This window comes from Kryptolebias marmoratus, linkage group LG22 (assembly GCF_001649575.2).
Source record: "Kryptolebias marmoratus isolate JLee-2015 linkage group LG22, ASM164957v2, whole genome shotgun sequence".
NCBI lineage: Eukaryota > Metazoa > Chordata > Actinopteri > Cyprinodontiformes > Rivulidae > Kryptolebias > Kryptolebias marmoratus.
The window spans coordinates 24,335,596-24,363,174 of record NC_051451.1 but is presented as its reverse complement, the minus strand read 5'-3'; the positions used below and the strand labels follow the sequence as shown (position 1 = coordinate 24,363,174).

The 27,579-nt window shown below is 40.5% G+C and overlaps 1 protein-coding gene across 3 annotated transcripts in view; it reads left to right on the top strand.

The window, feature by feature from the left end:
- mcu (mitochondrial calcium uniporter) overlaps window positions 1-27,579 on the top strand; it is a 54,188-nt gene that overhangs the window by 15,931 nt on the left and 10,678 nt on the right. For 2 of the 3 annotated variants that reach the window (XM_025005197.2, XM_017412827.3), the window contains exon 2: window positions 12,355-12,468. In XM_025005197.2, the coding sequence (XP_024860965.1) occupies window positions 12,355-12,468 (114 nt within the window). The remainder of the gene's footprint in view (window positions 1-12,354; window positions 12,469-27,579) is intronic. The other variant, XM_017412828.3, reaches the window with a different exon arrangement.

Sequence of the window (27,579 nt, the reverse complement as noted above, 5' to 3'; positions counted from 1 at the left end):
GATCTTTTGAAGTGTAGTTCTGTAGAGAGATAATGAACATTGAATATTTTCTTTGTTGTAGATGGCTTATTAAAGGGCTCCAGTTTAATTAAGAGCTTAATTCTGACTGCATTGATGAGCGTTGTCACAGTATTAATAAACAAGACTTGCAGTCTTGTCTTGTCATTTGAATTCTGAACATGTTCAAAAAAAAATTGTGCAACATTTTGCTCTAAACCCTTCTCAGTTTTGTGACAGGTGTCTCAAACCTGCCTCAACAGTATAAGAGCTGTATTTTTAAATCTGTATGGGAGCTCTACTCCGACAAAAAAAAGAACATCAGAGGCAAATGTCCAGGTCTAAAAGCCATGCTGATTATAAATAATAATTATTAAAAAAAACTGATCCAAATCTGCCTATTTTCATTTCTAAAGTGTACTCCAGTGGATTAAATCATGAACGTGGGGGCGGCTGCCAAAATGGGTATTATGTGGGCTGAGGTGGGCAATGAAATGACGTGCCAAGCTTACAATACAGTTTTGCATGCCGTGCACTAAAAAATATGTTGTGATTTTTAAAAACAGGCTGTGCAAATGGTCGCATGGTTGACTGGTAGCTTCAGTTAAAGTTCAATAAAGAATTTTTGTTTTTTCTTGCAATATTGAATCAAGTTTGAGTCGCCAACGGTAACAGCCCAGTGAGACTCTACCATTGCATTTCTGTTGATTTTCACATGGTCTGAACTGATGTGAGCTACCCCTTTGAGGTATTTAAAAGCTGCCACATGCTGGACATGTGGCGGCCAGATTAAATTACTGCCTATGAATGCCTTCCCTTCAGCTGTTTCCTTGTTCTGCCGTTGTGGGTAACGGAGTGTAACTGTGGTCCCCGGAGTCCTGAACTAATTGTGTCACTGGAATAAAAATAAAAAAAAATTTTTTAAAAGCTGCTGTGTTTCCACTGTGAGTATAGAAAGACTCAGCTCATGTACTACTCTCAGACCCTGGTAATAACTGTATGTGACTTTTGCTGTGTTTTGTCTGCTTTGTAGCTCAACTGCAATGGATATCTAATGACGTATCAAAAGAGAGAACAATTATCCTTAAGCTAAAAATATACTAGCCACTGCTCAGAGATCTGATGCTTACCTACAGCTTGATGGTTGCCATATCTACCTGGCTGTGGTGCTTTTTCCCAGAGAAGGTGAGAAGGCAGAAGAGCTGAGTTTGGCATCAAAATGGATCGTTTATGTGCCTCCAGCTGATCTTTTACCCCACTGCTGTTTGAGCTCTTACCTCCTCACCAGAGTCCCAGGATGAACCTTGGGGAATTCCTGTCCTGGACATGAACTGGATGCAAGAAAAAGAGGTTTAGATGGAGACTGTGAGAGTGGGAAAGGAAGAAAGCTCTGTCTGTGTCTTTGATATGTAATAGGAGCTCAGTTTCAGTTTTTTGTAGCCCTTGGCAGAGTTTGTAAAGGTACATTATATTGAGCTGTCTTGTAAATCCAGGTATTTTCCACTTGGCATTTGGAATATGTGAGAAATTTATTTTTTAGCCAAAACACAAGGACACAAAACTCCTATAAAAAAAACAGTCCTGTTTTCACCTGAGAAGAGAATAAATGCTCAGGTTTCTGGAGCTATTGAAAAGTCCCTGTGCTGCTGTTGCCTGGGAAACTACTTTGGACCATCAAAATGTCCTTTCTCCAACAGAGAATTGAAGGTTATCCTACTTGCACGCTCCCAAGAAATAAAAGGCTTCTCCAATAATCTAATCTAGTAAAATATACTACGAATTTCCTCTATGCTTGAGAAATTTAAACAGGGTTCACTGCAAAAAACCTTTTCTCCTCTTCAATTTCTTGTATTTAGTTGGCTCTTTGAAAAGGAAAATGTAACATTAAGATTAATTTGAGACAGAGTAATTAAATTAAATGTTATTTCCTGTCAAAAAAGAAATTGAAGATCCAGTGCTGCTCATTTATTTTAGCATTCTTAGTTTGCACTGCTTAATTTGCACCACCTATAGGAAATCATGAATAAGGATAAATATTTATCATCTAAACATTAATGTGTTGGCTAATGTCAGTTAGTTGTGGCAGCCATTTTGAATTCAGTTGAACATCTAATGATTATTTCCTGCAGGTTTCAAATCTGTCAGATGGTTCATGAGATGTTTTTGTAACAGACACAAACACCCACATTCAGACACCTTCTCACTCCATCTTTGCCTTTCAGTGATGGGTAATAATAATTATCTTATAATGGCTATGCTTCTCTAGATTCTGATGGTGAAGATACTCCTGTAATTAGTATAATACAATGAGAAATCAGATTATAAAATGTATACAAACTCCATCAGGACATCAGGCGGTTTGTGTTTACCTCTTCGATGTCAGAGCTTTGAGGCTGATCGAACAAACACCTCTTCCCGTGTTTATCCCCGTTTCAGTCAGATTATTCAAGATGTTAAATGTTTTATTTAAAGTTGACCTTACGCTTGGTTCTGATATCGTACCGTGTCAACAAGATGAGAAGGTTTCAGCAGGGATGATGTATGAGGCCACTTCATAAACGCCACAGCTAAAACCTGCTATAATCAGATGAAGGACAAGCCTTTCAGTCAAGTGATGTGGGTCAGTGTGGTGGGTGGTTAAACTGAACCATCGCCCACAAAATCAATTAAGGTAAATCTGTAAAATATGAATGATTTGTGCAGATTCTGTCCTGATTTAAACGGTTGGCCACATCCAGAGACCAGTTCAGCGTGTGCAGGAGCAGAAATGTCAGAAATTTGAACAAAGTGTTTCCAATATCATAGCAAATAAACTAGAGGCAGATTAATCCATTTCACTGAGTTGGAGTTATTACAAGCAGAATCATTCTTTTGTTCCCCTGCACTTTATACATGAGTAGTTCTGCTTTGTGGAACAGGCTGAAAAATCTGTTGAAAACAGATGCATTTGAGGCTGATGGATCATCCTTCTGCAGTTCTGCTGCTTGTAATAATAGCAGGACTGCAATATCGAAATATTTTATGTTCAGGAGCTTGTTCTGTAGGGAAGCTGCTCGAGAAATCCTATTTGAGCCTCAGATTCACTTGAGACAAATGACAGACCTGTAACAACTAGATTGATGCAGAAGACTGGAATTACAGCACAGGCTTGAATAGTAAAGGCTGAGTATTGTGATGCTGCTGTTCAGGTTAGTTTCCAGGCAGAGAAATGTTTACAATAGACTCAGCATGCATGGACTGTGTGCAGTTAGTTTGTGTCTTTCTATTACAACCTTCAGAGGATATGACGTCCTATTCTCACACCAACAACACTGTATCATCTGCAAAAACCCACAAAGCTGGTTTCGCTGCATGTGCAGATTTAGGACCACTTAGTTCAGGCATCAATACTGATCTGTATATGTAGTGCTTCGACAAAGCATTTTAATGTGATAGAGCAACACAAATAGTGCATATTTATGAATTATTTTCAAGGTAGACTAGATGGAGAGGATCTGTGAACGGCAGTTTTCAAGTCCTGCCTCAGACTCTCAATTGGACTAAGGTCTGGACTCATTTTAACACATGAGTATGATCTGGCTGGATGTTTCTGGTCGTTGTCCTGCTGAAAGGTGAACCTCTGCTCCATCTCTTGCAGCCTCTAATCTGAGCCATCCATCTTCCCATCAACTCTGATTCCCTGTCCCTGTTGAGGACAGATATGTTGTTTTGTCTTGGTCTATCACATAAAATCTGAAGTTTGTGGCTATAATGTTATAATGGAAAAATTTAAGGGTCATGAATACATTTTCATGCTACTGTAATGTACAGAACGTGGCTGTTATTTGACTTAAAACCTAATTTATATAAACACTGGTACGATATTTTAAAAAAACCAAACAAGAAAAGAAAATGTGTTCTTTTCTGCTCCAGTAATATATGTGGGTTGTTCCTGCTATTTGTGGATTTCAATGATGCTAAGAATGAGTTGTATTCATCACACAAGCACAAACCAATACACAATCAGGGAATCACACATTTTTTTTTATTTTTAACACAATCCATTCTCTCTTCTGTGAAACTGGTTTACCAAGTCTCTTCCAGACTCGTGCCTGTGCTTCCTCCCCCGCTCGCCCACGCTTTTCCTCTCAACTCCTGATCATCAGCTTCATCTCCGTTGTTAGGAGGACAGGGTGACTTTTATACAATACGAAACAAAAGGAACACGTTCCTCGCAGTAGTTTTGATTGAGATCACTGTTTCTAAAACGCCTTTTAGTTGGAAGGACGAGGTAGGAGCTTTCAAATCCTGATGAAGTCAGCAGAGTTTTGTTCTGACACTTTCAGGCCATTCCTGCTCTCAGACAATACCAGCAAAATTTTGCTGCTGCTCTTTATGCTTTTCTAAGCTTTATTCACGCAACACCTGGGGCAATAAATCAGAGAAACGTTTTCACGTTAGGTATTTTGTCCTGAAGTCTATCTTCTTTCCTTTTCCTGCTCTTTTAGTTCCCAAGATACACTGCTGCTTTGTTTTCGTACTCCATTATGAATGAAAGCAGAGTTTAGCCCACTCATTCATCTCTGCTGCAGCACGAGATGCTAAGCCTTCCTTCTTCCTTCTCTCTTCTCCCACCCACTTTTATATGTTGCTGTCCCATGTGAAATTATGGGAATAAACTGCAAAGGAGTGCATGTTTGCATCTTGCTGGTGTCTGGTAGGAACCCTGCAGCGTGGCTCTAGTACACAACCACGCGCACACACACACACACACACACTGTACTCCTAACTGTGAGCATGTCCTTGAGAGAAGAGTCCGGCAGGCAGGTTCTTTCGCAATATGATTGTCTGCAAAGTGGTTAGTTTGAGCCCATCACATTGCCCTGATTACCTGAACAGGCTATTTTCAGTTTGTCCTCGAGCCTCCGTCATGTCTGCCTATCATCGGGGAAACATCTAGGGAACCCCTGTAAATTGATCAATTATCCTTAGCAGCACAGTACTTTCATCAGCCAGCAGTCACTCAGCAACCACCCACCTCTCCTAACCACGCATGTGCAAGGCAGTGGGTGGCACTGGGTCTCCTTAATGCGCTGGAAATTTCATTTACGTCCCCTCTCCTCCTTTCCTATCTCGCTCTGTGCATCTTTCCTTTCAGTGACCAGAGATTGCCTGTCTTCCCCCGGGCTTACTGCCTTTCTCCTACATGTACCAGAGATGTAGGGAGGATGAATGAACCGGGCAGGAAGGAGATCTGAGAGAGGCCGATAAGGGAATTTAAGGAGAGATAGCTAGATCTCTCAACTTTGTTCAATAAATGTTGGTCACTTTCCTGCAGAGTCATCAGAAAGTTGCAATGTGTGGCGCACTAGAGAGTTCACTTCCAGTGTAGAGATGGGGCAACAGATTGTCATTAGTTTGAGGTTTGCATCATGCAGTATTAATTAGCTATGTGAGTACACAGAACAAGTTAAAAATGAGCATTGTGCATCTGTGGCACTCATTCTCTCTTTAGGATGCTGTTCATTCACCATCTGCTATAGGAGTTCCCATTCTGAACTGAGAACAAATACATTCCCTTTCATTTCTCCCCAGTTATCCTTCAAGAGCTTACTAATCCACAGGGTGCGTATGATCTGCTGAGTGGAAATGTTCACCATCTTTGGCATGCTTGTTAAAATCACGCTGAGTCATGAAGAATAACCCTTCGTCAGCTCTTGAGACATTAGGACACTTTGTTGGAATTTCATCCTTTTGTGACTCAGTGAGTTGCTTTGTCAAAATTAGATACAATCTGTTGTCGTGAATAGACAAGACCCTGTCTGCACTGTTCAGTATTTTGTTATAAACTGAAATTTTCTGCTGCACTTGCGCCTTCTGTCCACAAACAAGAAAAGTTTTTGGCGGTAAAAAAGCTTCACAGTGTGGAAACTTCAGATACAGAGTATTAAAAAAAACAATGACAAAGAAGCCCATTTCACGCATGGTAGGGAAGAATATTTTTAGTAAAAACACACTTCGACTTTGTTAGTATTTATTAGTTTTTTTTTCTTCAAATATCCTCTCCCCTCCCCCATCCGCCCAGCAGCCATGGCTCCAAACAGAAGATCAACTCGCAGCAAATGATGCTTCTTACAGGCCATGCTCATTTTGTCCTTTACTCATGCAGGGCTAATTAAAATAGCACGACATGTGTCAGCACGGCAACAAACTGTTTAAAAGCAGAGAAAGCTGTCTTACGAACCTCAGCTGCCACTTTATGATTTAGGTTTGTGACTCGTTTCATGTTTTTCCTTAAAAAAAAAACGACCATGTTCTCATGGTTGGGACTTGCGGTGACTTAAAATTTACTCATTTCCAAATTCTGCAGCTGAAACACCAAAATGCTCTGCTTCTAATACTTCTAACTAACACTTTATATTCCTTCGTTTTTCCCGGCCCAATGGAAACAAACCTTGTACTGTCCAATAGAAATCCCTTGAAAAAGGGATGCTTGTAGTCTGACAGTAAAGCTGAGATCACCTGTGACCATAGTTTCCACTTTTTAATCCTTTTAAAATAAACTAAAATGGCTAAATGAGATGCTGGGGATTCTCCAAATTGGTCCTGCTTTTTTAATCACTTTGTGTCCTAGAAACCAAAACAAATAGAGCCAGCTGAAACTGTTTTTTCTGCGTCTGTCTCGCTTCATCCCAATCATAAATAGAAAAAAGATGGATGAAGCACCTCTGCCTCTTTTTGTTATTCAAACATGAAGCTAAAAATATCTGTTACATGGGTGCTGCTGTATAGTATGCTTGGAGCCACAGTCTGTGAAAATCCCACCTACATCAATCATGGTGTTTTTTTTAGATGCATATTAGAAAAATAAGTCAATCCTGTCACTCTTAAATTTTAATTGTGTGCTGAAATGGGTAATAAGTTAAAGGAAGCTGTAAATTTAATCACATAAAATAAAGAGTTTTGGGAAAACCTTTAACCAAACTAAGAATGTGCTTTTTTTTATATTTTAATATGTTGTTAACGTGTTCGGTCTTGCCACCTGGTGGTGCGGCGTGAGCATTTCAATGTTTTTGTTAGAAATGTAGAAGTAGATTTATTTTTTCATAAATAAGAAAATAAATGTTTAAAACATATCTGTAGTGTAGATGGGACTTAAGTGCTCCAAGAGGAGAAGTAGTAGTATTAGTTGCTGTAACTGGATTGTGATTTATATCATAACTCTATAGAATAAAATAAAATGAGAAGTGTCCTCTTTCGCTTCAGGCTTTTTTTCTTATTAGAGAAAAAGACATTTTGAATAAATAAACATCTGTAAGCCACTATATACTGAAACTATTTGTTGAGGCTCATTGGCTTTTAATTAAACTTGCTGAAAACACAGTCTGACACTGACTCTGCTAAACAAACACACAAGCAATCTTTGTGCAAACGCTATCGTTACATCTGTAACATTAAGGTTTAACCATTAGCCTGTCACCTGAGTCTTCTGAACATTGCTGATGAGTCCTTTCCTAGTTCTTAAAGCTGCCCGGGATTTCACCGGTCCATGCTCTGGGGGGAGTATGCTGAGGTGACAGAATGCTGGATCTGGCCTGGGTCCAGAACTCATCAAAGGTCTCTTGTAGATGTTGCTGCAGATCCAGTAGCGCTCATGTGAAGCAGACACTCGTGGTTACAGCTGGTGTGACTGCAGACGCTTTGAGCTGAGCACTGAGGAGGGGTTTAGGTTTGAAATATCTGTTATCAGTGGAGCCCGGTTCCTGAGCAGCACCAAGCATAACGCACCGTGTCATAAGTCAGTCAGTAAATCAATACTCAGCAGCCAGTGGACTCTTAATTTCTCTGTGTGACACGAAGGATAAAGCGTGTTTCTGTCTCAGTCACAAACGTGCCACTCATGATGTGGTGAGGTTATTTTATGTTTCTGAAAGCTAAAAAAAACTACTGAGTCAGTGTTTTTAAAGTTACTAAATACAGATTTTTTTTTCTTTATATCTTGGACATTTGCTGCTCCAGAGCTGGTGTAAGCTAAAGCTTTTTCTGGTTTGAAAAGTATAAAAATAAGCAGACTGCTGAAGGTGGTTTTCCTTTTTAAAAGAAGATCATGCTGTGAATGAGACGTATATAGTTCCAGTGCATGCCTGGAAACCCTGTTTGTTTTCTGCTGGCTCAGAAACAAAGTGGTCTACATACTTTCTGAGTTCCTGCACTGGACTTGCTGCATCGTGAGCAGAAAATCTGCCTCTTCTCTCACTTGTTTGTGGCCTAATGTGTTTTATCCAGGAGAACGGGTGTCATCAGTGGGGATTTCGTCAGCTGGGTACTTTTGTGTCAGGAGGGCAAAGTGATGCAGTTGAGTGTATGCATGCTGAATGATCTGACTCTGTTTGTTAGAAGTATAGTATCTAGAGAGAGCAGCTGTTCTCTGCGGCAATCTAATCAGCAGAAATAGAAGAAGGCCCTCCCCTCTGTCCCCCCGTCAGACACCTCGTATAGACTGCTGCACACGGAACAGGGATGAGACGGTTTTGTGTTCATGTTTTATATGGTTCTAAAATCTGCTGGATTTGTTTATTGTCATATAAAGCATCTTTAAGTCCAAGTTTTGGGCAGTAAGCCTTTTTTTGTGTGCGTTTCTGAAGCTGTTGGTGTCACTGAGGAGTCGGGTTGGCTCACGAGGTCCCAAACAAACAGAAGGGACTTTATTGTTTTGGGACGAAGGCCTCAACCAATGAAGTTTGGAGCCAGAAAGTCTCAGCATTTTGCTCCTACAGGGTTCCTATGCAGTCTTAAAAAGCTGAGAAAATCATAAAATTTGGTTTTAGTATTTTCCAGGTCTGAATAAGTGTGAGAAAATGGAAAAAAGTCAGATGGTTTATTATTGTCATTATTCTTATTATTCTGCTCTTTTTGCTCAGTCATTGCATAAGAAATCAAACAGAAGCTCACTGACCACATATATTACTTTGTAAGTGCATTGCTTGCAGCTTGACTTTGCTGCCAAATTGAAAATGAGACCAAGCTTGAGTGGATATCTGACATTACAACACTGGAAATTTTACAGAGACTGTTTCTATTCAACTTTAGAGATCTGAGGAGGCTCTGTCAGTTCGCAGGCACTTTTATGGTCACCTGTCTCGAGGACCCACCTATGAGTTGATGCTGTATGCCTGGCTTCTCATAGATAAGAAAGACTGAATAATCTTGCTACAGCATGATATCCTCAACACTAAAGTCCATCTTAATGTTGAGAGCACTGTCCCTGAAAATATCACAGTGCTGTTACACCTGGCCGAAGCTTCAATAATTCATAGGATGACTGGTTTGGTCAGTTGCTGAAATTGCCCGTCTTAAAAATCTAATAGTTTGCTCCAATTTAGGCGCAGAAGACCATGTCAAACATTGTTATAAGGACTGAACAGTCTGTTCTCAACAGCGCTTTTGAAAATTAATTCTGCTTGTTTTAAATTGTAGAAAGTTAGATGAGAATGGGGGTGGGGGGTGGGGAACCAATCTGGTTATTTCAGCACTTCTCCAGCGTAGCTAATCGTCAGTCTCCGCCAGTCTTTAAACTCGGTGTGTCTGCATTCTGAGGAGTTCAATTTTTCCTTCATTTAGTGTCTTTTCTGAAACAGATTTTTCTACGACAAACTCCAGAGTTAATCTTCTAAAGTGTTCTTTCCCCTGACAAAAACACAAATCAAGGCACTCAAATACAACTCACCAAGGCTGAAAGTTGTTAAATAAAAGTACTTGTGTGCACAATAAGTCAGAGAAGTTTTTAAAGAAGACAGGCTCATTGATTAGATGTTTTGACACGTCTGATGTGCAGTTAGAGAGTTACTGGTGGATTAATGCCTCTTTAAACTCCTCATTCAGATGAATATAAATGTGTTAGTCCTGTGATGGCACTGTTTAAAGCCTGCTGCAGCACCAGCTGCTACAGTCTCTGGATGTTATTGCTTTGTTTATGAATGTATTGGTTGAAGATGTAATTGGAATGATTAGATTTATTTATTTTTTTTACATGAGCAGTGCCCTGAGATGATTTCTGCTGAGAACTGGCTCAGTATAGATGACTTGAAATGAACCGAATTGAATCAAATCAAATGTAATTTAATTAAATTGAAACACTTTTTAGCCTTTATATGCAGGATAAGGACTTAAAGCCTCAGATTTTATTATTTCCTACCTTTCATGGTGGTGGGCGATCATGTAGTTGCCTGTGTTTGTCTTTCTTTTAGCGAACTAGTGAATGGATTTTGATGCTCTCAGGAAGTATTCACTGATTGTAAACTTTTGCAGATATTGAGATAGATTTGGTGTTGTAGTTGATGAGACTCTTTCCCAAACAAAGATGTTTGTTTAAAACTTCAGCAAGCGTGTCAGCGGGTGAGATTTATTCCCTTTAAGGAATGTTGCTTTTTATTAATCTATTGCCAGCCTGCAGACAAAACAATTACATAATTTAACAGTGATTAAAGTAATTTTCTATCACTCTTTTGTGTGCTAGACAGAGCTTGGTTTGCTGCGTAAGCTGATTTTTAAATTGTCCAAATGGATACTGAAGGCCCTTTTCACAAAGCAGAAACCCCACAGAAAAGATGGAAGGAGAGGAGTTGGGTTTCTCCTGGCGCCCTTTAAAATCAGCTATAAAAAAACAACTTTCAAAGACAGACTGCACGGGTGCTATCGTAATGTGGCGCTTACAGTAACGTATCACATTAAATTAAGATCTCGGAAAGATGTGTCACATTACAAAAAAAAGCACAATATTTTATTCTTTACTTGAAATGCACAAAATAGGAGGAAAGGTAAAAATAAAACCTCAGAAATTTTGAAAACAACATTGTGTTATTCTTTTATGTCCGTCTATCTATGGACAAAGTATCTGCAGAGGCCTAATGTGTTACTGTATCAGCTTTATTGTTGCTTCAGACTGTACATTTTACCATATCCTGGTAGATGCATTCCCCTTGGATGCAATGTTTGTGCTTAGCTAATCAAAGACTGTATCTTCGTAGGAACCACTCCATCAGGAGAGGTTTCATAAAATATTCAGGTCTTTGTAAGAAATTCATGGTGGAAGGAGACAACAAACTGAAGTTATCAGAGTTTATCTTTTTGTTCACCATATTTGGCTGATCTCCAAGCGCCTGATAAATTATCATTTAAAATGTACCAAACATAACAAAACAAGTGTCTCTTCAGAGGAACGCACAACACATCTTTACTGGGTTGTAGGTCGAGGCTGATATTGATTACTTTTCATTCGGTCTGTGTTGTGGAATTTAGATGAACTCACATAAAACTACTTCTTTAAAGTGTTTGTGGTGTTTATGCTGTCTTGTGCACATTTTAAACTCAGCTCAACACGTATGAGGGACCCAGGTAATTTTATTTTCCACAGCTTTATCTCCTGAATATACTCTGGATGGTAAATGATTTGGAAATGGGGTCTTTACTCTGTGACCTTTTTTGTTGTTATCACTTAGTGTCAAATGTCCGTGAACTGATAGATGAAGTGTTTTCAGACTTTGCAGCTTGTAATATAAAAGTATCTTTGATCGGACCTCCCAGACCTGAACAGGTCCTCACACGTGGGTCTGGATAAGTAATACATGAGGCGTAGGGGTTGTGTGTGCAGCCATGGTGCTCCCTGTGTGTAAATTCCACTTTATCTTCATCTAATCTTTCCTGAGTGTTGGGACGCTGGGAATGTCTGACTGCTTGCTTTGAAGGTGAAAGTATTTTAGTCAGTCTAGTTTACTCTAGGTCTCTGTCATATACTTAATCTCACACACACACCTGCTTCTGTGTGCATCGTTCCTAATCTGAAGCCAAGACACGACCCTCACACAGTCCCTCTTAAAGCGTGGAGCAGCAAATGTGTTTCTTTATTCGTTTTAAACGGCCCAACAAAGCTTGCATTTGCACAGAGTCATGTCTTTAACTTGCTTTGGAGGCAACCTCATAAATCACTGATTATCCTGATTTTAGATGGAGAACAGCTGCACGGTGATCATCTCTTTCATCTCGGGGCGTCAGCTGCAGCTACACACTAGCTTGCGTGCTTCTTTAAACATATGCAGGAATTTTTCTGTCCTGCACACTCCGCTTTGAATCACTACAGGAAACAAATCGCAGAGTCTTTGTGACTGAAATAGCAAATGAAAGTCAACTATTGCTTTTATGTGTTTATTTTAGGCCTCCTTTTAGCTCCGAGCGATGTGCCGTAGACCCTGAGAGTGCATTGAGAGTGCATTCTTAAAATAGCTTTGGATTTGCTGATTTCGATTTGTGTTGTGATTATTTCCTTCTGTCTCAACTACGGTTTCCTAACTTGGAATATATGTATGTGTCTGCTTGCTTCAGCAGGATGTACTGTCTGCTACTTTCACCCGTCAGACTGTCAGGAGAGCACATGGCCAACGGTCAGCCGCCCACTCCACACTCTTCACCCAGCCTACCAGCGCCCTGTCTCCACAGGTTAGTGTTTCTGCATGCCTGTATGTGTGCAGCTTTAGGAAAACGTGAAAATAACCCCCCAAATTCTTTAAGTTTTATGTTGTGAGCTACGTAACAACCTAAAAAATTCCAGATTTCAATGTTGCGAGGTCACATCTGTGGTGATGTCTCTTTGACAATTGACAACAGGGAGCTTTGGCTTTGTCAGCTTTTTCTGACACTTTAATCTCCATCCTAAAGGTCAGTTTGGAAAATGTTGCATCATTACGAGGCCAACATTTCAATTAGAGTTGGATCGATGGACATCGACCACCCGGATATTGAAACTTGTGTAATTTTTTGTTGAAAGGTTCTCTTATTCAAGTCTTGTTCCTGATTAGCTGTCATTGGCTAAATACGGGTCTGAATGGCTTCAATGCACATAGAAAACGTATCCACTCAGACCACTATCGGACGTAGTCTGGACCCCTTTTATCCGCCTATGTTTGGTAGTCTGAACACAGTCCGTCCAGAACCTTGATGTGGGAACTCCTCCTGAACTCTGACGTGACCCCACACAAGCAGCAGAGTTATTACCTGGACTTCTCAGGGTCAACAAAAAAGAAAACACATCTGCTCAGCTGTCGGCTGAATAAATAATACTTAAATAATTTAAATGACAAATAAACAGCCATCCTTGGGAATATTCTGAAGTTATGGCTTTTCTGTTTGTTTTGTTTTGAGCTTCTTTTATGGCTAAAAGGTTTAATGAATTATTCATCAGAATCCTAAAGATCTTGTTTGTTAAACACTTCAGGCTTTGCTCTGACACTGAGCTCTGTGAAGTCGCTAATCATTCTGTGCTCTACGCTCGCTGTGTCTGTCAAGTGATAACCCCACAAATATTTGACCCAAATGGGTCTGAACCATGTTAATGTCAAAATACTACAGTTCAGATGTCTGAGTACATGGATGGCAGACCTGCTGATGTCCTGTTTGTTGCTGACTGACAGCTGACTGTGCGACATGGCTGCAGAAAGAGAAAATTCTGGGCTACACATTGAAACCACTTGCAATCAAATTACCCACAACAGATGTGAACAAACGTAAAGTGCAAGGTTTGAACGTCACGTACAGTTCCTTTCAGCTTACTGACGTTTTGCAATCTTCGTCTTTTTGAAGACTGATGAGATTGTTTCATAGCAACCTGTTGACAAACAGGAGAATATTTATCCAAATTTATTCCGAATGTCAAAAGCAACCTTCCACAATGGCGTCATTGTCATGATTGAGAGCAGAGCAGTGTCGCCAGTTTCCTTTATTACATATTAATGAGTCCTACAAAGCGTTGATAGACTGAGAAGCACTCATGCAGATTCCGAACAGCGCAGCCTGAACTCTTCCTGTAACATTTGCATTTCTGAAAGCCAAACTTCATAAAACTTCATCAAGTAGTTTTACAGGCTTGCAGCAGAAAATAACCCTTGAATATAGTTGGAGTCAAAATAAATTTGCAAGTATCAATTAATATAATTGAATTATGTTTTTCCTTTTTTTTTACATCAGTAGTTGGATTAGTCCTGTAAGCTCTGCAGCTGTTTATTGCACTCTGCCAGCCTCTCGTGAGGGTTTCAAATTAAAATTTATCTGATGAAATCAATTCATACGTATTTTAAAGTGTGAATCGAATTAACAGTTAGAAATGTGATGTTGCCACTGCAATCAAACATTAAGAGTTAGACCTGCAGTCCACAGAAGGTGTGAATTGACACTTCGGTGTCCTTAATATCCATCCAGGAGTTGCTGATCTCACTAAAGTGACTTTCATTACAAGATAAAAAGTGTCCAGCTGGAAATCAAAGTGTTGCTGCTCACATTTCTATTTCCTCTGAGCTCCGTACGGATTTGTTTGCTCAAAATGAAGATGTCTGAATCTAAAGTTTGCAGAGGCGGATGATGTTCCATCACCTAAGTCCATATGTGCACAAGCGTGTGAAAGTCCACTTGTCTTTGTAAGTCATTACTTAAAGATTACTATTGCTATGCTCTCAGTGTGAGGTGTCATAAAAGTGGCTTCAATGTGACGGGCGACTCTAAGATCCGGCAGAGCGACGTCTCACTGTTACCACTTTGTCCTTTGTCTCGTCTTCCAACCTGAAAACGTCAGACCGCAACTCTTCGAACTTGGTATTCCTGTAAGTAACGGCCATCCCGAATCCAATAAAGCAGACACATTATGTTAAAAAGATCAGTTCAAGGTTAGGCGTGGACATCTTTCTCCAGGAAATGCACTTGGCCCACCGAGAAACTTGCACGGGATGAAATTTTTATGACGAGAACAAGATATTTGTTCTTTGAGTGCTTGCTATCCATGCGCTGTGGATTAGCAGAGCATTATCTCACCTCCTCTTCGGTCTCTATGTGTGTGTGTTTGTGCTCAGTGTTTGAGCTGTGTGTATTTATGTGTCATTGGGTTATACGATACAGAGAAAGCCAGCATGGATTTGCACAGGGTGGGGGCGGCTTTCCTACGATTGTTTTTACGTTTTCCTGCTCAGAGAGTGAGAACACTGGAAATGTATACGTTCCATTCACTTCTTGGTAGTAAAAACACCTGCTGTGGGTTGAAGGTCTTGTTCACAACTGAATAAAACAGCGGCTCGTCAATAGTCCTGAGTGTATCCCCTAGTGTTTCCTTCAGAGAGAGCTGTTTGTTCAGGGGGCAGGAAAGGGAATAGGCACACGACGCTCAGCAGGGAGTGTCTGCCCTCCCAGGTCTTCTTGCTTCTTCTGGCTGAGAAGGATATTGTCCTAACCGCAGCGATACAAAGCAAACATTTATTCTGTACAGAAGAAAATCTGTCGGTGCCTCTAAACGTACTTACTTTATCATCTGACATGTGCGTTCTGCACTGTTAACACTTTTCCCCCTGTATGTTTTCATTTCCTTTACACCCTGCTCTTGTGCTCCTGCATTGCTGCAGTACAGTACACTTGTCTCCTCCTTGCCAAAGCCGACACCCCCCACCCCTCCCCTCCCCTCCCTCTGCCGCTGCCTTGGCATCCTTCGGTTTAGCTGCAGCTTCCCATGAGGTCTGATGGGTCACGGCTCTGTGCACCCTCACGCGCGGCGGCACCATTCGAGCACGAAGCTCTCGATCCATCTGCAACTCTGCTCCTCCACGGGGGGAGCTGGGACACTTGTCAAATGTCAAACCGGCAGAAATCTAAACTAGGAGGAAACGATTCGTTTCAGTTGGGCCATGCCCACTTCAGGTGCACTGGCTTGAGTTTGCAGGAAGATTGACTGACGATAAGATAGGCGGGGGATGAAAAGGTCCTGTAAAAAAGGGAGCATGTGGTGTTACAGGAGAGAAGTAAGAGCAGAGATGAAACTGCCGCCTCCAAAGCTGCTGAGCAGGTCAGACGGGTCAGGCACTTTGATTTACATCTTTTACCAAACCAGTTCATGTCAAACGGATGTCTCCTTTTCTTGAAACATCACGAGCCCTTTTTGTAATATTCTAAAGAAGACAGAAATTGCATTGTTTCGTCACTTCAAAGGCTTATTCCTTTCTTATCTCTGTGTTTGGGGGAGCATTTCCAGTAATCTAGACTTGGGCAATTGCCCGTTGTTCCGTCTCTGCAGGTGGGTGTATTGCAAGAACATAATGACACAGTTTTACGCAGCGAGCTCAATGTGCAGTCTTGCATCAGTGTTGGGGAGATTGTCAGTGAGTGAAAACAATGGCAGGCGTGTCTACGAAGAGCGTCACAAGAACGCTTTGTCTGACACTGACCTGCTCTTGCAGAACTAACAGTTTCCTCTCTCTCTGTCTTGAACATTTGTTTCATTCTGAAGCACAAGTAACTGTATTTATAGAGTGTCTCCCTCCCTTTCTCTCTTTTAATATTTCAAGCACTTCCTCTCCTTTTATGGCATGAAGTCACAAAGCGTTTGTGCAATGGCATTTAGATTGTAAACTCGGGAGGAACAAACCAGACTCGGACAGTGGAAGTTAAAGCTATTACAATACGTTCAGTTGTTGCTTTTCATTGTGGCTAGAAACTTTGGAGAAGTTGCAAAATAAATCGTGAAGACTTGGCCTTCCTGTATTTTTTTACTCTCACATAACCTTAAAATAAAAAAAGAAGAAAAGCCAAGATTCTTTGATTACATGTTTTCATTCATTTAGGTTTTTTATTCATCTTTTACATTTTCTCAAAGAGAAAAAGCACAAAATACACGTCACCGCCCTCTGATTGTATTCTATATGGGTTTTTATGCAACTCTGTGTTAAGATAAAAGTAGAATTCCTTGAAGGAATGCATATCACCCGCCACCTTGCATTCCCAAGTTTTAAATAAAGATGTTGCACAATCTGTTAGTGGTCAAAGTATGTTTAGGGGAGGACTCTCGGGTACTACCACACCAAGTTTTAGCTCTCTCTATATAAAACTGACTACAGCTGTGGCGGCCATCTTTAATCAGTTGCAGATGTACATCTAGGTGTTGCTTTCTGAGAGTTTCAATAAAATTTGTCAAGTGATTCATGAGATATTTTGCTAACAGACAATCACATGCACATGAAGGCAATTAGATGTACATCAATGCCCATCTTTCATGGTCCATAAAAAATAAAAAATTAGTCATTTTACTTTCTGAAGTTAACACATGACAAATCCTCAGTTCCACCTGAAAAATCCATAGGGCGCAAACAGATTTGTTCAGCTTTAATTAACTTCGCAGTTAATTAGGACGTTAAGTCTGTTCTCGTGTAATTGTCTGTTTTGAGTGGCAGCGCGCAGCGAGAGGCCTTATTATAGCTGTTATCGGATTTCAAGTGTCAGCTGTCAGCAAATGCAATAAAAATATTTCAAAACTTCCTCTTGTCAGTGTGATGCTGAGTGAAAGAATGAAGGAAACTCCTAATTTGTTGCTTTCGGAGCAAAGTGATTATTCCTTCTTTTCACACAAACGCTGATCGTATTACTAAAGTTTACAAAAATCTGTAAGCCTCTGATATAATCATGTAATTTATATTCTTCTTAGATTTTACCCAAATAAAACAGATCTTAAAAACATGAACAAATATTGTTGATCTTCTTCCAGAGTAAAAATATAGTGAAAATAGTTGACAAATCTTCTGTATTTAACTTTTATTTCCTGTTTTTCCCTTTTATTCTGCCCATTCTTTTGTTTTTTGATGAATTTGAGTCCACATATGTTTGCTTTATTAATCAGATTCAGCCTAATTGAATCAGTTTTTGTCTTGTTCACGTTCTCTGGGATTAAAGGCATAGTTACACTGTTGAAGCAGAATCCTCATTTACTGTGATCCTTTTGTTAGGGAAGTGAGTAATTTCTGTAATGTAAAATGTGCCGCCCGGACTCTGATGTAGCAGAAGTTTGAATATGAATCACTTTCCATTTGGTCTGATTGTGTATAATCATGTAGAAGTCAAACAATTCTCCATTTCATCCATGTTAATTCCGATATGTAATGCACAGATCATAGAAGTGAGGGACAATGTAAACTCACTGTGGTTATTCTGGACAGTATAGTGTGACATATGTGTTTGGGCAAAAATATGCAACAAAAAAGAACCAAATTCAGTTTAACAGTGTGCTTCCTTCATCCCGCTTTAACATCAGTGATCAGACAGGGGTCATGCTGGGTCTGCCAGCTTCCTGTGGGTGACACTCTTCAGTAATCCCACTAAAGCCAAACCTCTAACTTAGTTTGATAATAGCTCTTACAGATTAACTCTACATACACATTAATGTTGTGTGGTCCAAGTTTTCTGTGCGAGCGGAGCTCCGGTCCCCAGTGGGACATGTGATGGCAAGTCATTGTTGCCCTTGTTCAAGTTCATTCACCAACATCCAAGTGGGACCGAATCCTTCAGTGACGGATGGAGGACAATGAGGAAAGAACAATAGCAGCCTGGGGTCAATTGGTAGAAGGGGGGCCCTTGGGAAAGATGGAGAGTCAAATCGCATTCAAACGGGAAAGTGCGGAGGAGGAAGGTCGGCGCAATAAGGAGCGTACTGATGGCGAGGATTAAGATGGTGAATAAAGGCAGAGAGATACGGGGGCTGCTTTTTGTCAGAGTATTAGGGAGGTCGTCCAGCTCACTTTATGACTGGGTCAGGATGTCACAAGAGAGCACTGAAGGTCAGATTTGAAACCAGGAGAGATATGACGGGAAGAATCTGATCCATGGTTAATATTAGCTTTCAGCACCGTCAGTCTTGTGAAGTCGGTGAGCCGGGTTGGTCGTGTGACGGCCGAGCGGGGGCCGTCACATCACGGTCAGATGTGAGGGACGGGATGCTGCCCAGAACTTTCTGACATCTGAAAGCAGGACTGTGCGCTAATTTGACTGCTGTGACTTCCACTCCCGCTGCCCCGTAGGTGGGCAAAATAACAGGCAGTTCACAGCGACTGGCCCACTTTCTGCAAACTGTCCAAAGTGTGTTTGACAGCGTGCTGCTCACAGCACGGCCCCACGGCACCGGCCCGGTGAATATTTGATGCTTGTTGTGAAGAGACTTGGCCACAGTGTTTTTGTTGTTAACTAACTGAAAAATAGAACTTAGCTTTTCTTTGTGAACGCTGAAGTAACGGTCACATTGGACCGATGTTTATCTAAAACCGTAACAGGAAAAGGAAACCTGAGATTTGTTGCTCTGTAAGCTTCCATAAATCTTTATTTTTTACAGCTGCTGTGTGACACAGATCAGTAAATTTTGATGTAATATTGCTGCAGAAGAACATTTATTGCTTTGTTGCTGAATTCTTCTATATTTTCCTCTTTTTTTTTTGCTTTTTTCAAAGCAGATGTGTTTTTATGGAAGTAGAAAAAGTGGCAAAGTGTACAGGTAAAGTGTTGGATACGTAAATGTCAAAAACTAAGCTTCAGTCATGTTTGGGTTTAACGCCTGCTGTCAGAAGGTGAAGGAGAGAGGGTAATAATGTTTTTGCTCACATCTGAGTGTGCCTGTGTTTGTGTTTTTATTGAAATCTGCAGAAAGTCATCAATGGATGTACATCTACAACTGATTAACTTTTGAAGCCAATCCACTTTTCTACATCCTATTAACATTAGCCAACACTAAAGTAGCTATAACTCAGTTAAATTTACTGATATTGAGCTAAAATTTGATGTGGTAGTTGCGATTCCTTCACAGCACATACTGAGTGTGACATATCACAGTATCACATGTGATTACACTTCTTATTTTCCAAATTTCACCCAAATCGCTGCAGCTCTGTTTTTTTTTTTCGACGTAAGATGATCTTAGTCTAAAACTCTGACATGAACGAGAGTGTGTGCTATGCATTCCTCCAAAGAATGCTGGGCCTTTTTATCTGATTTGTGCAGCAGCTGGTAACTACAGAAGGCGTGTAGAAGAATAAACCCTGTCTGTGAGCAGAGATGAATCAGTGGAAGTGGTTGTGGTACAGAATCGAATATGCTGGGCAGAAATCGTGTCACGCATCAAGCCCGAAAAAGTAATCCACCTCAATAGAACTCCTAAAAATTGGAAAACACTGAAGCTCTACTTCAAAGCACTTGTAATAATAAATATTCACATGAAGTGAGCCGCGTGTTACCTCGCTTTGCACGAGTCAGATGTCCTGCAGCTTCTCCTCGACTCTGTGTTCAAACCTGAGCCTGATGCATTCACTGTCCTAGTCTTTTATAGAGTATAGTGGCTCACAGCAGTGTCAGACACACTGTGTAAACCTGCTGATGCAGCCAAAAGAGCAAAACTCTGAGTTCAGTTCCCCAGACTTTACTTTTTTGTGCACTCTCTGTAGACTGCTATTGATGAGGCCAGATAGTTAATGCTGCAGACTGATAGATGAGCACTGAGCTGGCTGGAAACAGTCATTTATATTCTGGGCAGTTTTAGTGTTATTTTTTTCATAACCTTTTGATTTTACAGTCCAAGTAGTGTTCAAGGCCCAATGGGCCAAAGGAAAGACACTCAGAGAAGGAGAGTGCTGTCAGAGTTTCTCAGAAGAATCCTTCCCAGACCCTGCTGCTCCAGGAGGAACTCACAGCTGTCTGAGATACTCCCTGCTGCCCCGACTGTCACCTCTACTCTCTGCTTACGCTTTATTTCCTGTTTGCTTTTAACTGTTTGTTTGTTTTTTTGCAGCTGCTTTAACATTAACTACCTCTACAGTTTGAATCTGTAGCACAAATCCCACTAAGAGATCAACCAATATGAGTTTTCGATGGATAATTCCAATGATGGCTGATATTCAACACAATCTATTTATTTTTGGGCAGTATGTATTTTTCATTAAACAAATTATAACATTAAATGCATAAGTTAAATTTAAAAACTTTCACACTTACATATTCTTGCCCAAAAAAACTAAAATTAGTTAAATTTACTATAATAATAATATAATTAATATAATAATATAATATAATTTAATTTAAACTGGTTGTAGCAGCTGCTGCTGCGTGGCAGATTGCTAATATTTAAAACCTGGCCAATAATTGGCCGATTAAAATCGATTGGTTGAATAATCAGTTTGTTTCTGACACCACTGATGGTAATCAGGATCTTTCTAGGGGTACTCGGATGAAATTTTAGTGTCAGCTATTTGCAAGTTAAATAAGCTAATTAACTGTTAGAATCTTAACTTGAATGTAAACAGAGCTAACCAAAAAAAATGAGTGGTTCAAGCACATTACAGTTTTGGCTCCAAATATAAACTACTTCAAACAAAACTATAATGGGGATATTTTAAGAACCTCTTGTGGAAATTGTAGTAGATAATTGTTAATCAAATTTTGGGTGCTAAAGCAACACAAGTGAAGTCTTTGAAGGACCTGCTAACAATAAAAGATGCAAAATAGTCAGGAAATTTGATTGAGTTGTCTTAAATTTGTTTTCAGTTGTTGTTGGGCAGAGGAGGGTTCTTATAATTGAAAGTTTATTTGGCATTTAAAGTGTTTTTAGGTTTGTTGATAGTAGGTGTTTCAGCTGTTACTCCACATCCTCACCCAAAGACGGTCCAGGTGAGGATGATCAGGTCTTGGTGTGTAGAGTAAAGAGCTTAGCTGTTTCTGACAGATATTCAGTCAGTTTGAAATGTTTAAATACATTCTTTTCAGGCTTGTAATCGTGAACTGATGGTTTTTAGTGCCTGTAAGGATGATGGTCATTAGAGCTTGGCGTTTTCTCTGGTGGTATTTGTTATGAAGACTTTGAAAACCACTGAACTGGAGAGATCTTGTTTTCAGTGTTCAGGGGATTGTTGCTTCACCTGACAGCAGACAGCTTGCTTATCTCCTCTATTTATTTCATAATCTGATGATGTAAATTGTTTTTTTGTTTTGTTTTTTGTTTACCGACTAATACGTTTGTGTCACGTCGTTTGCCGCATGTCGTTTTAGTCAAATAATGCTCCTAATTTCTCCGAAAAGGGCTAAATAAATCCAGCCTCATCAGTCAAGATTAATAGCCACCTTGCGTTTTTAGAATTTTACTTTGACATTTTCTTTGTTGGCTTTGAGGACTTGTTTTTCCTCAGTTGACATTTAATTAGTAGGTCCCTGAGGTGAAAACTTTTTACTCTTTTTACCTTTTAAAATACTAAGTACTCTGGAGTTGAAATGGAGCAGGGCTGGTTGTGATCAACACTGTTATGAAGAAATCTGGTAAGATTGCACAAGTGTAACCTTAGATTTATTTTTATCGATTAACCTCAAATAATTTTGAGTTTTCAGAATTCAGAGCCTCTCCTTGCATGAAAGAGTTTTTCCTTTTGTAAAGAGTCAGAGCTGCAGCTGTGGCTCTGTCACACAGGTCTTAAGGCATTAAGATAACAATATAAAGTATCCTTGGATTGTGTATTAAAATCTCCACTCTTGGAGACAAATCTTTTAAGTCAAGTTTAATCTTTTAGACTTGGAAAAAGCATTTAGATTCAGTGTGAACGCTTCTGTTCAAGGATAAAGAAAATAAAATTGTCTCTACCTTGATGGAAATTCACACAAGCTATTGAATCATTGCACATCCTCGAAAGCACGAGGATTTCTAAATGAAATCTGACAACAGAAATCAAATCTGTTGTGTGCAGAAACTGGGGTGGGGAAAATGTACGGTTAGATGCCTGAATTAGACCTTCAACAGCCAAGTGTTGAAACTTGTTTTGCTAACCAAAGGAAAATATTGATTTGCCATTTTTGCTGACTTTATAAGGAACATTTTTCAGCCTGTCTAATAAAACTTTGGCTCAGATTAGAAATACAAGCATATAAGAAGTCATGAAGACATTCAGCAGAATGAAAAGTGGAGCATCTTTTGCCCCTGAGCTTTACAGGTGACCCAGTCATGATATTTTGTCATGATATTATGTTCACAGGCGTTGGTTTTTAATGTCAGAAATGCATCCCACACACGGATATCTAGTCGTTCCAGCAGATTATCCTTTGGCCAAACCTTTGCAAACACTTGCAGAATTCTATTATTTATCCATCAACTGGAGCAGCTTCATCTGAGGGGAAAAACACCAAAGTAGTTTTAAAAGGAGCACCCAGTCATCCCAGAGAGAGCAGATGGAGTTACTTTATTCTCTATTCACAACAGTTTCTTTATTCTCTGCTAAAATGAATGCATCTAGAAAGAATAGTGGTGCAAAATGAATCTCAGCTTTCAAGTGTGTTCTCATAAGAACGATTTTCATATCCTGACATACAAACAGAAGGTACTCTTGGTGCACAGGTGGTGAGGTGAAAATGAAAAAATGGAAGGATAATAGTATTGAGTAAGGCTTATTTGCTGTGGAAGATTGATATGCGCTGCATGTGATGTACAGGATTCACCGAAGTCCATGTTTTCATGCTCTTATAGCTGGATTAACATTTTTAGGGGCCCCTTCACTCTGGATGAAAACCCCTCTCCACAACCTACACAACCCAGGATTGTGGCAAATTTGAGAACCTTCAACCATCAATGACTTTATTTTAGGGTTGTTGTCTTTTTTTAAACAGTCAGCTTAGGCACTTATTGAATTCCTCAAACTAAAATGTAAACAAAAATGTGCAGCTAAACCAAGAGTGGTGCTGGGGTGCATTGTATAAAGCAGCCATGCTGCCAAGAGTATTATAATAATTTGGAGGGCTGCCATCTGGTGTGGGTGTGAGGGGGTCATAGTATAGGCATGAGGCCAATGTGGCCAGTCCTGCTTCAAATTCTTGACAACCAAGCCACGCCTGTGCCTGCAGACCCCACATCATGGATGCGCTGGAGCCAAAACCCCACTACAGGAGCTCTGTGCATGCTCAAAACACCCCATGACCACTCATGCTTTATCACACATACTGGGGATCCCACTGCATTTTTAATACACAACTGAAGACTTCACCAAGACCTTGCAAAGACTATTCACACTTTGGCTAAGTGTGTCTTTTTTTTGTATTGGGGTTGCCATCTGGTGTGGAAGGAGCTTTAAGATCAGGGTCAGCGTGTTTATTGTACACTCATACATTCCTTAGACTCATGTATCCAATTTATTTTTCTCAGATGTCTCGGGGACTACAGTAACTTTCAGTAAAGATAAAAAGGAAGAAGATTGAAGTTGGATAAAAAGAAGGAAAGTTAAGGCTTTATTGTCTTGTGTGCTACCAGGTTGAGTATTGTGTAACTGAAATTAACACTGAGACAAGCAGCTAGTGCCATCTGGTGTATGAGCTGTCAAACAGGGCCTTACAGGGTCTGCAGACTCCCCCACCCCCACCCCCTTCACTCACACTCATACACACACCTATTGACTGCAATACCAGTAAATATATACACGTTAAGTATGCAAACACGGTTTTCATTTTCTAAACTGCTCTTATCTGAAAAGTGACCCGAGACGCCGCTTCTCAGCTGGATTGGATCCTTTGTGGAGCGGCTCTGTAAACGCTCGGTGGCCGAGGTCTGCGCGTCTTCTAATCACAGGCGTAAAAAAACCTGCACTGCTGATTAATAATGCATCGAGTTCCAGTGTTGTTGGTCCCAAGAAGGCATGTGTGTATGGGAGGGGAGGGTTTAGTGTGGGTATGACTGCCTAACTGGCCCATATGTCAAGGAACAGATTCATCCACAGTTGAGATCTTATCTGCTGGATTAGGCGGGCCATGAGCTGGAATTAATTAATCAAAGCATGTTCCATTTCTCAAAGGCAATTTATTGGAATGGAAAGAGAGATTAAAGGGGGAATTATTTATATCTCGCTGTGACTGTTTTCAGATTTTGATATCCTAATCAGGGAGAAAGTTGTTTTCTTGATCAAATCTGCATTGCAGGCCGGTGATCAGATTAGTTTGTGCTTTCACGGGGCGCGCTGTGCTTTTTCACAAATTTCCCTGCGAGTCTGTCTGGAGATTTCTTAGTAGTGGGGCATTCAAAGAATGAGACAGCAGGTTTTACATCTGTTAGTGGCTTTTACTAGACAAGCAACACAACCCAAAGAGGCAGCCATTTCTTTTGTTACGTAAGCTTGTCTCCTTTAATGAACACTGAGTGCCTGCCTAGGTGTGTGTGTGTGTGTGTGTTTTGTTTGTTTGTATTTATGTGTCATGGACAAGGGTAGTGTGTGTGTGTGTGTGTGTGTGTGTGTGTGTGTGTGTGTACAGAGAGCTGTGAGTGTCCTGGGGAAGATGCAGGTTTGCTGTTCAACCAATGAAGCTCACAGAGGGGAAGACATGACTCAGCAAGATTTCCTGTTTTGTACTTTTTTCACGCTTAGAGGAAATCTAAGTAACTGATCCAAGAGGTTTGCTGGCCAGATAGTAATGAAGTTCAAATTCCCTTGCAGCTACTACCAGACTTACTTTTGTAATAATCTAAACTAAGACAAAATACCTACGTTTTGATGATTAAACTGTATAAAAAATGTAAAACGAACCAAGATTTGTCTTGTTAGGATTACCATGATAACCACACACCTGCATTTGTTTGTGTACGCAGTGCTTTATGTCGGAGATATGACACGTTAACTTTCAGTTTTGAGGAGAGAATTCTGAGCTCAAATTTAGTGGAAATCAATGGAAGTTTAGGTGTGCATTCTTTGCGCTCTGGGAAGATCTAAGAGAAAACCACAAGTCCTACAGCAGTGAGAGATACGCTGGATGAAAGAAGGTAGAAATGCCCACATTTTGATGTATAAACTGTGAAAGAAGAGTAATCTGTGGTTAAAGTCTCCATAAATTGTTAAACTTAAACTGCGATTGTGTAACTTTCTGTGACCCGTTAAAAGATTGAATGATGTTTTTACTGTAAAGTATGCTTGAAGTAAAGGACTCCAAAGAGGGCTGAGTTTTCTCATTTGTTTCGCCAAAATCCTCTTGTTTTCTATGGAGAAATGTTTTGCAGACTTTTGCAAATTTGATCAATGATGTTCAATGTACTGCCACCAAAAGTCATAGCCCATGTGACAAAATTAACAAAAATCCTGGCAGAACCTGAAAAATAAGAATAAACCCAACATAATATTTGAGATACTTTTGCTTTCCTTGGTGAATTAAGTTAAATAGATAAAATTAAAAATATCAGGCAGCGTTGTAGTCCTAGCCCATCTAAGACTAGCCATTAGCTTGTCAGTCCAGTTAGAAATAATCTTTTTCCAGTCTGAGGTTGTTCAAAGAGCTGTCCACAACAGGTGAGATATTAATTGTTCACTACCTTTCCACTGAACCACACTTCAACACATCTGAACTGTGTCTTTCAGATAACAGCATCTGTTCATTTTCTTTGCTGAACTATGATGGCAGTGGTTGCAACCCACCCTCGGAGCAGCTCTGCTAACAGGTTTTTAAATGAGTCTGTGCCAGGGAAGAAGCAGGAGGAAGAGGAGGAGGAAAGGAGGCGGGGGGAGAGAATAATAAATCTGGCAAATTTCTCCACATACATAATCCAGGCTTAAATGAAAACAAGAATATTATTATGTAGCTGGAACTTGACACAACAAATAAAAATGCTTGCACATGCAGCAGGGGAGGCCTTGTTAATATGCAAAGCTGCACCTGTTTCCCTCTGTAAGATTGTGTCAGTACTTGTCCTGCAGTGTCTACAGTGAGATGGCACGTTGTACTGTATGAGAGGGATTGATCTTCACTGCAGATCTTTACCATGTCTTTTAGTACGCGTTACTGCGTAACCGGAGAGCTCGGCAGGACGGCCTTCATTGCTATGAAAACGTATTTTTGCGAACAATCGGAATTTCTTTCACGGAGTGTTGTTGTTTCTATTCTAGTGGGTTTCTACTGGGATGAAATAAATATTTTAAATTCATGTTTTGTTTTGTTTGTCTAAGTTCAAGTGAAATGCACACAGGGGAGTGAATGAAACAAAGGATATTAAAGCGCAATGCAGATGATACTTGATAGAAGAGCAGAAACCGGAACATCAGGATTCAGTGTGAGTTGGATGGAGATGCGAGGAGGGAGGGTGAATTCGAGGGGCAACCCCCCTTTGAAGACGAGGGATTCCTTTACTGCAGTGATCAGCAGTCTCCCCTCTCCCCCCCCCTCCTCTCTCTCTTTCTCATAGTGTTCTAGTTTCATCTTCTACTCTTTTTTTTTTCTGTCATCCTGCCTCCATATCCCACTTACCCCTCTGTTATACTTGCTGCCATGTCAGTCCCACACACACACACACACACACACAGTCGAGTCACGTTTCAGAATAAGGGATTGTCTGCTGCAGGGTACAGTATATGCAGCACATGGTTTGAAGCGCAGGCGCAGTCATGACTCCCAGTGTTTTACTCCAGCCGTCATTTATCTCCATCGCTCCCCTGCTGCGCCCCCATTTATCCTCTCCTCTCCTCCTCTGTCTCCCATCCTTCCACGCCCCCTTCTCTCTTCCAGCATCCATCTGTCCATCTCCGAAGCTTGTTTCTTTGTTTCTTCTCTCCCTCTTAGCAGCGTGACATTGATTCCAAGGTTGCTGTGCTATTGACTGCTGCTTCGCTGTTAAATATTTCAGGCGGTGTTTCGGTAGCTGGCAGCCGAGGGAGGGGAGGAGCTGGAGGCTCTGCTCAATCCCTCTCCAACTACTGCTGACAAACAGGCTGGCAAGCAGATGGGGGGGCCACACATATATGCATGCATGCCACCTGTGCCCGCACAGAG